Here is a 14,370-nt window from a genome sequence, read left to right as displayed (position 1 = left end):
TTATTATTATTATAAATTTATAATTGTTAAGAAATTAAATTTTTATTTTGTAGTTAGCAACCCAATTGACAATTCACATAATAGAGTAAGTCCAACTAATAACAAAGTTCAATTGAATTAGCAATTGTTAATTTGTTAATGATCCATATAATCTTAGTCTTTTCTTTTATTTAATTATTTAATTGTTTTATGATTCAATTTATTTAATTTAATTTTTCTCTTATATTGTCATAGGAATATATCAATTATGTGAGCCAAAATGTTAATGTCAATGACAAGTCTGAATTAGATCTCTATTTGGCTGAGACACCGCTTGAGCCAAAGTTTTTTCTTAAGTTGGATATTTTGAGTTATTAAAAAGACCGCCAAGAACGTTATCCAAATCTTTGTAGATTGACATGTGAGGTGTTAAGCATTCCTATAACAATTGTTGCTAGTGAATCGGCATTTAGCATTGGTGCTCGTGTGCTAAACAAGTATCGCGCTAGCCTTCTTCCTTCCAATGTTCAAGCACTAATTTTAACCCAAAATTGGATAAATGGTTTTGAAAATATTGGTAATTTACATTTCTTTTTCCATAATTTTTAGTTTGTTATTGGTGTGTTGTTTGATTTATTTGACTTATTAATGATATTGTTTTTTTTTTGTCTTTGTAGATGAAATTAATGGTGATGTTGAGAAAGAAGAGGAAGTTGTTCTGAATTTCATAGTCCATGACTCTAATGTTTAATTTCAATAGTTTAGAAGTTTATTTTTTATGACATTTAAATTTCAATTATCTTAATGTTGAATGTTTATTTTGAAGACTTCAATCACTTTAATATTGAATGTTTGGATTTGATTTAGTTTGGTTTTTATATTGGATTTTATTTTAAGTTGTTTGGAATAATTTTATTTTTTTACAAAAAAAAGACAGAAAAGTGGGCCAGCCCGCATAACCCACCAACCCGTGGTGGGCCAGGCCGGGTTGACATTTTGTTAGCCCACACAAAAGTGGGCCGAACTGGGCTAATCCACTTTTAGCTCAACCCGTTGCGGGCCAGCCCATATGGGCCGGGCTGACCCATTTTGACAGCTCTACAATTACTAAAAGGCTTTAATACGAATTTAATTCCTTTATGTTTATGTTTTTCCAAGTTATGTAAGTTTTTATTTATTTATATTTAGTCCTATAAGATTTTTCTTTTTCAATTTTAATTTTTTTCTTTTTAGTTCCTGTAAGTCCTTGCTTTATTAAAATTAAAAAAGTACAAATTTACAAAATTAAAAATGAACAAAAAAAATTAACAAGAAATCAAAATTGAAAAAATACAAAGAACTAATTTATTTTTTTATTCATAGGAAATAAGACAAATATCAAGCATTTACAATAACTTATAAATCTTTTCAACTAACTGAACTAAATCCTATCCTGAGAATAAATTCATACTTAAATATCTAAAGGGATTTTAAATTCAAGCTACTTGGCTATTATTTGAATTATTGGGATCTCTTGTTCCTGTGGATCTTATCTTTTTAATTCATAAGAGACTATTATGAAATGCTTGTTTGAGTTGACAATTTGCTGAAAGCTTCCAATTCGAAAAAGGTAAGAAACCTATATAAAGGAAGTTTTTTAAAGATTTGCAACTAATGTGGTACTTAAAATGAAAGAGGAAATTGAAAGATTACTAAAAGCTAAGTTCTACAAGAATGTCAGCTATGTTGAATGGAATTCTTATAGACTTGTGATTAAAAACAATGGTAACATGAGAGTTTGTATTGAATTTTGAGATTTAAATTTTGCAATTCCTGAAAATGAATGTCGTATGTAACATGTTAGTTGATTATAATTGACAATAAAATACTTAGTGTTCTTTTAAAAGTGTATTCAAGATTAGTATATTCAAATTTTTATTGCTGTAGAGAATATTTTGAAAGTAGCATTTCGATGTCCAAGAGCTATCGAGACTTATGTATGAGTCGTTATACCTTTTGGTTTGAAAAATACAAGTGTCACTTAACAATAAGCTTTGGATATTATATTTTATTATTTAATAGAGAAATTCATGTAAGTTGATATTAATGATATAGTAATTAAAGAGATGAAAAATGTTAGCGATACTTTCTCTAACATTTTTTTTAACATTATTTATGTGATTGATTAAAATTTATTAAAAATCATCAATTTTTTAAGTTTCATTCAACATTTAATGATTCTTCATCCACCAAAATTAATAATTTTAAAAAATTTCAGTCAATCACAAAAAAAGTATTAAAAAAATGTCATAAAGAGTATTGCATATTGCGGACATTCCTCGTGTTTATTTATTTTATAAAAGAGTAGACTTCAACATTAAGGGTTGTAGGATTTGATTTTTATAAAATGTAACCAAGCTCTTAAGGAATGTTTTGAATGTGGTGATGTGATGGACCCCATTCTCCTAAATGATGTTGATTACAGTAATGACTAATGAGTTGCGGTTAGGAGAAATGAGTGATGGGATAAAGGTCCCAAGATAAATTAGTCTTTGACAACGATACCTTGACTTGTGGAGCGATGGCAATGACAATTAAGGTCGATTAATTAGCTTTTAACATACACTAGGTAACACACAGAATCACAGAAGACAACTACAACTTCTAGTTCTACGCCTCCTTGCTATAAGAGAAGAGTATAGGGAGTAACACAAGTACAACAAGATTAGAAGATATGGTAATGACGAAATTGAAGAGGAAGAAGAATAGGTTTACAATAGTGGTGAAAGCAAAAATGAGGAAGAGATGACTGACCTTAGAGATGCAGATGATGATGATGATAGTTATTAGCATTGTATTTGATTTTGAGTATTTGGTTGCTCTAAGTTTTTTGCTTATAAAATTACATTTCGTTAGCCTTCGAGTGCTGCTAGGTGCACCCAGCATTTTTTTGGTGCACCCAGCACTTAAGGCGAAAAGACATATGTACCCCTGACTTAATTAATTTTTAAAAAACTGTTCATTCTCCTCTCTCTCCCTTCCAATCCCGCGTTCCGCTTCTTCCTCACCATTTTTTCTTTTGAGCTTTTTGGTCTCCTCCCTCCCGCGTTCCGCTTCTTCTTCCTGACCTTAGCCTAGGCTTGTCTCGAAAAAGCTTGAGCCAAGGTCGTCATCACCCGCAGCGCATTCGTCTTCTTTGTCGGTGTTTCGTTGTGCGACCGTGCCGCCGTGGGTGTTGACCATCCCAGCCAAGTTGACGGTGGTGTTGCTGCCTCCGCGCGTCGACATTGTTGAGGTAAGCATCGTTGCGCTGAGTTCGCCGGCGTCATTTGCAGCAGTGGAAGTTACGGATCAAGTTGATCTGTAAGCTTCTTTCGGATCAACATGATCCGGAAAAGTTTACGGATCAACTTGATCTGGAAAACTTTATTTACACATGTTACGGATCAAGTTGATCCGTAAACTTTTCCGGATCATGTTGATCCGAAAGAAGCTTACAGATCAACTTGATCCAGAAACTTTGTTTACAGCTTTTTCTTCTTACAGATCAACTTGATCAATAAAATTGAAATTTATATATTAAACATATGAATACTGAAATTGAATCACATTAACCTACCTTGCTTGCAAGCAAAAATGGTGGCCACTGAATTATTTTCAGATTATGACCCAATGAGTAAGGAACTAGCAAAAGATCCATCTCCCTGGAGTCATGCAAACATAGTTTAGTCCTAAATAGGAGATGGGCAGAAAATTGAAAAGATAGAAAAGAAAGCAGCTAAAGAGATTGGATCTAAGGTCCTTTCATATCACTTATGAGATCTTCCTCACGGAAACTGCAAATAATCTCATTCCATAATTGGGCAAATTTGGCAGCTTCATTTCTTTTGCTTGCAGTAATCCATACAAGAATGGAAACTAAAGTGAAGATGAACTAATACATATATTTTAATGTAGTTATTAATGTAAATGTGGTAGCAACCTCAGCAAATTTCTTTGAGAAAGAGAATCTTCCTTTTTGCTTCTTATCAGAAGGAACCAAGCATGTGTTGAATGCACCAGGCAATGACTGAAACCGTGATCTTAGCATGCTCAGAGTGCGTATCTGTGGAATCATATAAATAACAACATTAACGGACTGTTAAAGGATGGTCAACTATTATACTCTTTGAATCCATAGAAGTAAATGATCCAAAGTTCACCCATTAAATGAAAAGGAAAACCTGACTTCGTTACAAATTGAATACTTAATAATTTCATAGAAGAGGAATGAATGCTAGTAAGACATTATTTTAGACACTAATATTGATTGAAATTTATTGGGACTTACGAAATTATTGAGTTCCCTATTCAATGGGTCACATCCACTCATGATTTTTTAATTAATCAATTTTAGCCAACAATAAAGAATATGTTAAAAAGAGTTATTGAAAAGTGCAATTCTATCTCATAAAAGCATAATCAAAATGATGATCCAGTACTTTGCATCCAAAAGGATCCTATAAATTTCTTAACTTGATTAAATAGATTTAGGGTTTCTATATGAGCTTGTGTTTTACAAAAAAACTTAGAAAGTCAATAAGATAATGGATCTCAAATTCCCTTTGGACATGACAAGATAAAAATAAAATAAAATTTATGATGACCTCTCCTAGACGATCAAAGGCTCCAACAAGACCGCCGCACAAAGTTGTGAAGAGTGCATACCAAATTTGAGTGTCCATGAAATAAACCTGTATTGAAGTAAATAATGAGAAGATACACTAAGATAATTGTACTAGAGAAAAGAATAATATATGTACACATAACCAGGATATATAACATACTCACCAAAAGTACAGGAGCCCAGAGTGCACCTACTGCACTATAGTTATGTCGAGCTGCATAGATTTGAATATCTTAGATCTATAAAATTAACAGCAATATACAACGTAATCATGAAAAGGAGAAGAAACTACCATTGGGAAAAATGCATGCCAGCCATAATTAACACGTGGAATGCTCATTATGTCCTTTGTTGGCCTAACTAGAGGTTTTATCTGAAGATAGATACAACAGTTAGAAAGATGCCAAATATATTTACAAGGCTAGCTTATTAGGTAACAACTACTATCATATAAGATATTTTACCTGGACAAAAAAGCTGAATAAAAATTTACATGTCAAAAGCAACAACCAGAATATAGTGTACCTGAAATTCATGAAAGAATCTAGATGATGGAACAATTTTCAAACAATAAAATATATTATTTTAGTAACATAGTGTTGTGTGAAACATACTTCATGAGAGCAAATTGACTATCATGCATTCCTCTTCCAACATAGATGCTTGGCTGCATGGGGAGAAATGATCATTTAAAAAATAGACAAATGATACCCAAAGAATCCAAAATTATTGATATAAGTTCAGAAAACAGATGTTTTTAAAGACTACCAGTTACTAATTAATAGTATTCACACATTCAAAAGGTAAATAGAAAAATAACGACTTAAAACAAAAATTAGTGCTACAACTCGGATTCTGTGGAAGAGTTAAAGACCATAAATGTTGGGATTATGGATGTACAAAATCATAGTGATTAATAGAAGAATCAATTCTGTGGGCAAATTGTGTCCTAAGAGTACGATGTTCTAAATCAAACATTCTCACTAGACACTGAAAGAAACTATAACAGAAAGATGAATCATAACTATTTGAAAACTCGTTAGGTATATTTTTTGCCACAAAAAGTTAGTTGAACCTTGAACTGGATTCCCAAACAAGTAGAAGAAAATCTTTGATCAGACAAGGTAAACTATCAAACTAGAAAAGTGTAATGGTTTGTTTTGTAAAGTCCAAATTCTAAAAGTTTCTAACATGTAGATCATAGCCATAAATCTCATGCAAGTCCAAAATTGTTTTGCACTCATTGATTTGCATTAAGATTAATGTAATATATACTTTTCAAATAAATAAAACTCCGAACTATTTAATTTTATTCTTACTTGTTCAAAATCTGACACAAATGATTGACATGATGGATTGTTACAATTCAACTATAGGATAGAAAAATTACATGGTACAGGAAGCTACTGCATGTTGTAGTCAAATATCTTGTCAAATTAAAAGAAGAAAAAAACCCCTTCAAATTAGTGCTTCACTATCAATTTCTGCAAGATACGAATTGGGTGTAAATAAATGCATGCATATATTTTGCATAAGAACTACAGACTTCTTCTTGGTATTGAAGGGGATCACTCCAACTGGAAAAAGTCCTTATTAGGAAATTAGCTATATGCTCTTCAAAGTCACAGATATCAGTCATATCAATTTAAACAAATTAACTAAAACAAATGTTTAGGCCCGTATTCAAATTTGCATTACTTTCAGAATAACCAATAATTACATCAAAAGAGGCCCTTTACCAATAGAGTCATTTAGTTTACAACTATGAAAAGAAATAGTTACATATGTAAGTGTATAAGACATGAGTACCTGAGACCACCATAAGAAGAATCTGACTATGTGCCAGTCTGAGTTTTCAATCCAACGCCTTAACATTGGGAAGAGAAACAGAACAGCTGTGCTAGTAAATTCGGAAGCAAATATAATGCAACTGCCAGCATGTAAAATGCTGGAATGCCTCTTATTTGTTTGGAAAAGGAAAGCAACTGCTTCAGACCCTGAGGTGCACCCTTGAGGGAATGAACATAGAAGAGTGGAAGAATGATAACCTGATAGCAACACTGGCCAGGGGGATACAGGTGTTATCACAGGGAATCACAGTAACACAGGGGATATCACAGAGAACCACAGCAGGCCAAAGAGAGTTAGTGTGAGACCGACTTACCTGCGGGATTATGTGTAAAGCAAGAAGCAATTCATTATCCTTCTTATAGCAGTAGATAGCATTGTGATCAGGAGAATCACGGTGTATAATAATGTCACCTGTTATACCTGTCATAACAGGAAGTTAGTTGAAGTTCCTTGTATAAAAGCAAGTTAGTTACTTGAATTGAATAATAGAAATATTCAGACTTAACTCATTAGCTTCTTAGTTCCTCTTTCTCTCCCTTTTATCTCCCTTAGATCCCTATCAACTGGTCCGACCTGCCTCCGCACCACCACCACCATGCCGGAACACCATACTCGCCAGGTTACGATGGACAAATTGGAGGAGGCCATTAGCCGCCTCAGCCTTGGTCACACCAACCTCAACACGAAGGTTGAGTCCATCCACACTTCCCTCACCGCAAAGATTGATTCCCTTCTCGAACGCTTCGCCGCCATTTCTACTCCGCCGCATTCCCCATCTTCCTCGCCAATTCAGCCTCTGACACCGGTCCACCGCCACCACATGAAGCTGGATGTCCCACGCTTCGACGGCTCGGATCCTCTCGGCTGGATATTCAAAATATCCCAATTTTTCGATTATCAGGGGATTCCTGATCAGGAGCGTCTCACGGTCGCGGCGTTTTACATGGACGGCCCGGCGTTGTCCTGGTATCAGTGGATGTCCAGGAATGGCTTCTTCCCTTCGTGGTCTGTGATGTTGCAGGCATTGGAATCATGATTCGCACCTTCCTTTTACGAAGATCCGCAAGGAGCATTGTTTAAGCTCCAGCAGACCGGCACCGTGAGTGATTACCTCACAGATTTTGAGCATCTCGCGAACCGAACATTAGGTCTTTCCCCTTCGTGTTTGCTGAGCTGCTTTATATCAGGGTTGAGTCCGGAGCTCCGCCGTGAGGTCCAAGCTCTGCGTCCTCTTTCCCTCCCGCAAGCTACAGAACTTGCGAGGCTCCAGGAAGATAAGATGCTTGACCGCCGCCGCGGCACTCGAGCACCTTCGCACCCAAACCCTACCTTCAATCCTCGATCCTCCCCAAATCCATCCACGGCGCATCCTAAAGTTCCTCTGAAACGCCTCACGACAAAGGAGATGGCAACTCGCAGAGATCAAGGCCTCTGCTACCACTGTGATGACAAGTGGTCACAGGGTCACAGGTGCAAGCCTCGTCTGCATCTCCTAATCGCAGACGAAGACCTAGAACCTTCTTCGGGATTCCCCCTTCTAGATTCCCTTACCTACACCACACCCGAACCTGGGTTGACTCCACAAATTAGCCTTAATGCCATGGAAGGCACTCCGGCACCCCAAACCTTCAGACTCCTCGGCTCCCTGTGCCATCATCAGGCCGTGATCCTCGTAGACGGAGGAAGCACACATAATTTCATTCAATCACGTGTGGCCAAGTTCCTCACGTTACCCACAACCCCGACGGCGACCCTGAAGGTGGGCAACGACCACACCTTGGACTGTGATACGATATCGTTTCAAGTCCCTCTCTCCATCCAAGGTCACGACTTCAGACTTGACCTGTACCACTTACCCCTCTGCGGAGCAGACATTGTGTTAGGGGTCCAATGGTTAAAACTCTTGGGCCCAATTACAACAGACTACCACAACCTTACCATGACTTTTGTGCACATGGGCCAACCCATTACACTTAACGCTGATGCACCCCCCATTCCATCTGCAGCCTCCGTCCATCAGCTTAAACGCCTAGCCCAAACCCAGAGCATCTCTGCTCTGTTTCATATCTCCACCACGCCAGTACTACCCTCACCACCTTCTCCTTCCCTCTCGATTCCTCCACAGATTACTTTTGTGTTAGATAAATACCCCCTCATTTTCGCAGAACCGACACACCTCCCTCCTTCCCCAAACCACTCCGGTCAACGTCCGTCCCTACAGATATCCGCATTTCCAGAAGGCCGAAATTGGGAAGCAGATCGCCGCCATGCTCGCCGCCAACCTCATTCAACCCAGCTACTCTCCTTTCTCTTCACCTATACTCTTGGTCAAGAAGAAAGATGGATCGTGGAGATGTTGCGTGGATTACCGGGCGCTTAACGCAGTCACCATTAAAGATAGATTTCCCATGCCGACAATTGATGAATTGTTGGATGATCTAGGACAAGCTGTGTGGTTTTCGAAGCTGGATTTGCGTCAAGGATTTCACCAAATCTGCATGGCGGAGGAGGATATACACAAGACAGTTTTTCGAACGCATCAGGGACACTACAAGTTCAAGGTCATGTCGTTTGGCCTCTGCAACGCGCCGTCGATGTTTCAGGCGGCCATGAACGACACCTTTAAGCCCTTCTTGAGGAAACATGTGGCGGTGTTCTTTGATGACATTTTGGTCTATAGTGCTGACTTGGCCACGCATGTCTCTCACCTCGACTCCGTTCTGGATACACTATCAGCTCGACAATTCCTTCTCCGGCGTACTAAGTGCCTCTTTGCCCAAACTCAGCTTAACTATTTGGGCCACGTTATTTCCTTTGATGGCATTGCTCCTGACCCAGAAAAGATCTCTGCGATGCTGGCCTGGCCTGTACCCACATCTCCGACAGCTCTTCATGGATTCTTGGGTCTCACCGGTTTCTACCGGAAATTCATTAAGAACTACGCAGCAATCGCCTCTCCCCTCACGTCATTATTGCGGAAGGAGCAATTCTCGTGGTCCGCGGAAGCCTTGCAAGCTTTTCAAGCACTTCAGCAAGCTATGGTACAAGCCCCCGTCCTCGCCAACCCGAATTTTTCTCGGCCATTCACCATTGAAACGGACGCCTCCGCTTCAGCCATGGGTGTGGTTTTACTCCAAGACGATCACCTTATTGCTTATCACAACAAGGTACTATGTCCACGATTGCAGCGAGCCTCGGCGTATATCCGCGAGCTCCACGCCATCACCTCCGCCGTTAGGAAATGGCGTCACTATCTGCTGGGAACGTCCTTCACGATCCTCACAGACCATAGAAGTCTAAAGGACCTTATGTCTTAGGTTATCCAGACCCCTGAGCAGCAGACGTACCTCTCAAAGCTTCTGGGATTCGATTACGTCATTAAATATAAGCCTGGCGCCACCAATGTCGTGGCAGATGCTCTCTCGCGCATCGTTCCAGCAGAGGCCACGTGTTTTACCCTGGTCATGCCACATTTCACCTTCTTGGAGCAGCTACGTAAGTCTTTAATGGCGGATCCACAATATCTCAACCTGCTAAAGGATATCCAGTCTAAGCCGAAAGCCCACTCGAACCTGTCCCTCTACCAGGACCTTATCACCCGCAATAGACATATCTGGATCCCATTCCCTTGCCCGTTCACTGACAGGCTATTAGAGGAGTTTCACTCATCTCCAATCGGGGGCCACACCGGCGCTGCAAAGACTCTTCATCGGCTGCGTCAGAACTTCGATTGGCCCACCATCCAGAAGGATGTGCGTCACTTTGTCGGCCAGTGCTCGGTCTGTCAGCAGACCAAATACGAGACCAAGAAGCCTGCGGGTCTATTACAACCCCTTCCGATTCCGGCCACCGCATGGGAAGATTTGACCGTTGACTTCATCACGGGCCTCCCTTGCTCTCATGGCTTCACCGTCATCATGGTTGTGGTCGACCGTTATTCAAAGGGGGCCCATTTCGGTGCACTTCCGACGCACTATTCTGCCTTCAAGGTTGTCGTTTTGTTCCTGGACTGCGTCTGCAAACTTCACGGGTTTCCCCGTAGTATTGTTTCCGACCGCGACCCCGTTTTTGTAAGCCATTTCTGGTGCGAGTTATTCAAACTCAGTGGCACGAAGCTCCGCATGAGCACCGCGTACCACCCGCAGACGGACGGCCAAACGTAGGTCCTCAATCGGACTCTCGAACAATACTTGCGTGCCTACGTTCATAATCATCCTTCCCATTGGTTTCGTTTCCTGTCTCTCGCGGAATGGTCCTATAATACCGCAACGCACGTGGGTACGGGGATGTCACCCTTTGAGGTGATACATGGTAAACCTCCGCCGAGAGACCATCCACGCCACCCTCCAGCGTCGTCTTCGCAAAATGCAAGAGGCAATGAAGGCTACCGCGGACAGGCACCGCCGGGACCTCTCCTTCCGCGTCGGTGATTGGGTTTATGTATGTTTACGGCCTTACCGGCAAACCTCGGTAGCTCCGGCGTATAGCAAACTAGCCAAGCGTTGCTACGGCCCCTTCGAAGTGGTCGAGTGCATTGGGGCAGTAGCCTACAGGTTACAGTTGCCGCCATCGTCAAGGATCCACCCAGTGTTCCACGTTTCTCTTCTTAAGCTCCATAAGGGCCCCTTACCTTCCTCTCCAGTGACCTTTCCGACGGCGTCTACCGATAATCACCCATTAGTTGCGCCTCTCGCCATTCTCAACTGGTGAATGGACCACTCGCAGGACCCACCAGTCACGCAGGTCCTGGTTCAGTGGGAAGGGCAAGCTCCTGAAGACTCCTCGTGGGAACGCTGGGACGAGTTGCGTCGCATCCACAACCTTGAGGACAAGGCTGTTTTCGGGGACGGGAGTGTTGATAGCAACACTGGCCAGGGGGATACAGGTGTTATCACAGGGAATCACAGTAACACAGGGGATATCACAGAGAACCACAGCAGGCCAAAGAGAGTTAGTGTGAGACCGACTTACCTGCGGGATTATGTGTAAAGCAAGAAGCAATTCATTATCCTTCTTATAGCAGTAGATAGCATTGTGATCAGGAGAATCACGGTGTATAATAATGTCACCTGTTATACCTGTCATAACAGGAAGTTAGTTGAAGTTCCTTGTATAAAAGCAAGTTAATTACTTGAATTGAATAACAGAAATATTCAGACTTAACTCATTAGCTTCTTAGTTCCTCTTTCTCTCCCTTTTATCTCCCTTAGATCCCTATCATAACCCAAAAAAGACTGACAAAGACTTTAAGAATATTTCTTAGCACATCAGTGAATTTCCATCGATGATAGCCTGGAAAGTTCAGGATCAGGTCCAAGATACCTGAATCATAGAAGAGGAACATAAATGATAGTAAATTTCTATAAACAAGGATGAAGATAAAAAGAGCCGTCAAAAAGGAAAAAATAGATATTATAAAGCTTGGATGTAATTCAATAGTTAAAAATGAAGGAAAATAATGTAGAAAAAACAACTTATCTTTTGTTTCCAGAAAGGATCATTATAAATTTTCATATAATACAAATTCAACAAACGAATTATCCAGGTAATGGTATAAATAAGCATCAACATTTAAGAAAACAATTTCTACATTCAATATGAAATATTGGAGGTAAAGTGTATAGATTGAACCTGCAAGGTATGGATTATTCATTAGAGTCATTACAAAACATTTAGGCATGGATATGATCAGCAAATAATTTAGGACATGTAAATCCTCAACGGAAGTAGCCTATTGATCTTATATAAATTGTCACTACAGAATTTCTTTTCTAAATAAAACACTTGAAAATTTGTAGGAAGGATGTGCTAGGAACAACTCATGCACCTGACTCGCCTAACAATGAAATTGAGGCAAAGAACCCTGATAGCATTGTATCATTTATTTAAAGAAGTGGAACTTGTCATGCCAAAAACTAAAATATAATTCAGTTATATCTTGCTTCTCACATGACTTATTGTACTGCTCACATGACATTTTCTTGTAATTTAGAACAAATGAAATGCCAAGATTTTTGAGATAATAGGAAAATCAGACCATCAATATAAAATTCTTGATACTAGTGATCCTTGATAATTGAGTGTGATAAATTTATATTAATAAAAACAACTTAAGGGAACATATCATACTTTGAAGCAAACCCAGAATGGATGCTGTGATGAATATACTAGATAGATTATATAAGACATCCTTCTGAAATATATCCGTCAGTGAAATCCCTTCCCAAGCAATAATGAACATCACCTGTAATAAGAATGCTCAAGCCTTGTCATAACTATAATAAAAGGGAAAATAAAGGTATAAGCATTTCCTTTGGTTGAATTAAATACCTGCAAACCCAGTATAAAAAATGTCCACAGACGGTCAAAGCTGCGGAAGATGTGCCAGAATGTTCGTGTCTCAACAAAATTTGATTTCCAGATTTTCTTGCAGCAGCACCGTTTCTTCCCTGATACAAAATTTATACAAATACTGAAGATAAAGTAAATTGCAATCATGCCAGTAGCTCCTTAGTGTGAGAGTTTAATTCTGTTTTGGCTTTGTATATAAGATAGAGTAACAGAATTTTAAAATTCTGTTATAAGTGCTAGCCTAAGAGTGAAGGGTTGTTACTTTGTTTTGCTTGTATAAAAGGGCAATCATACATCTTAATAAAGTGTTGTTTTTCATTCTATCATTTTCAGTCTCTAGTGCTATTCCTAGTAGGTGTGCAATTCTGTGCAATTCTGTGCTTAGAAAACAGTGAGTGATACACGAGTGAATGTGTGAGGGAGTGAATTGCATCTCTTGCAATTGAGTGAAAATCTCCGCACCGCGCTCCTTTTCTTGGGTTTGTTAACTTCAACCGAGATTTGTTGTTTCACATTTTAATTTCATCATCATTATTGTTATTTTAAGAAGAAAATAAAAAAGGAAAGGAGGGAAACATAGAAGATTATCACTTGGAATAGAATTTGGGCTTGAATAGCGCATGCAACATTTTCGCTCCTGAGAATCCGAATATACGAAGCTGGAAAAGTGAAAAACGGGTTCTTGCAGAGAGGGTATGTTCTTGTGAAATCAAGAATGAAGAGACTCTTGTGAGGAATGGAATGAAACTGAAGAAGAAAGAGCTTGGAAAAAAGAGTTGCTTTATCAGCAAGAAAGAATGTAGAGAGAGAGAAATGGGGGCAATAAAAAGGTTTGTGAAAATGGAATGGAATGGAAGCTGGAAAAGTGAAAAACGGGTTCTTGCAGAGAGGGTATGTTATTGTGAAATCAAGAATTAAGAGACTCTTGTGAGGAATGGAATGGAACTGAAGAAGAAAGTGCTTTATCAGCCAGAAAGAATGTAGAGAGAGAAATGGGAGCAATAAGAAGGTTTGTGAAAATGGTAAGGAGGAGAAGGTAGTAATGCCAGAAAAAGAGAGAGACAAAGGGTCACTGTAGAATGAATATCTATGAATTGGCTGGATGAAAAGAAAGAAAGAAGCAAAGGCACGTAAGAGAGTGTTGTTCCTTTGCCAAGATCCACAAAATATATAAAAGGGAATCCTTTCCCCTTGTTGTAGTGCACAGTGCTCAATGAAAAAAAGATAAAATAATAAAATCACATTACTCTGCACTTTAAGGATTGCATAAATAAGAGGGAGTTAAAACCCATACCAAGGTTGTAAAGAACCATGTCCATAAAAAGGATCAGGTACCCCCTTCGGTCCTAAACTTTTAAATTTTAGAAAAAGAATATTCAAGAATCACATTCTTGAAGTAATGGTTAATTTTGTTCACTTATTTATTATTATTATTACTGTAAAATATATGAAAATAAAAAAATAGTTAGGATTACGAGGTTCATAAAAATAAAATATATGTAAAAGAATAATTTTTTTTTAAATATTAGATTGTTATTTTTATT

The 14,370-nt window shown here is 38.8% G+C and overlaps 1 protein-coding gene across 1 annotated transcript; it reads left to right on the top strand.

Moving 5' to 3' along the window:
- The first annotated feature begins 7,100 nt into the window (after positions 1-7,100).
- LOC114373245 lies at positions 7,101-9,792 on the top strand. The gene is made up of 3 exons (XM_028330756.1): positions 7,101-7,496; positions 7,566-8,555; positions 8,641-9,792. The coding sequence occupies exons 1-3, from the start codon at positions 7,101-7,103 to the stop codon at positions 9,790-9,792; spliced, it is 2,538 nt and encodes an 845-aa protein (XP_028186557.1).
- The last annotated feature ends 4,578 nt before the right edge of the window (positions 9,793-14,370 follow it).

Source organism: Glycine soja, chromosome 11, assembly GCF_004193775.1.
Source record: "Glycine soja cultivar W05 chromosome 11, ASM419377v2, whole genome shotgun sequence".
NCBI lineage: Eukaryota > Viridiplantae > Streptophyta > Magnoliopsida > Fabales > Fabaceae > Glycine > Glycine soja.
This window is presented reverse-complemented; position numbering and strand designations above follow the sequence as displayed.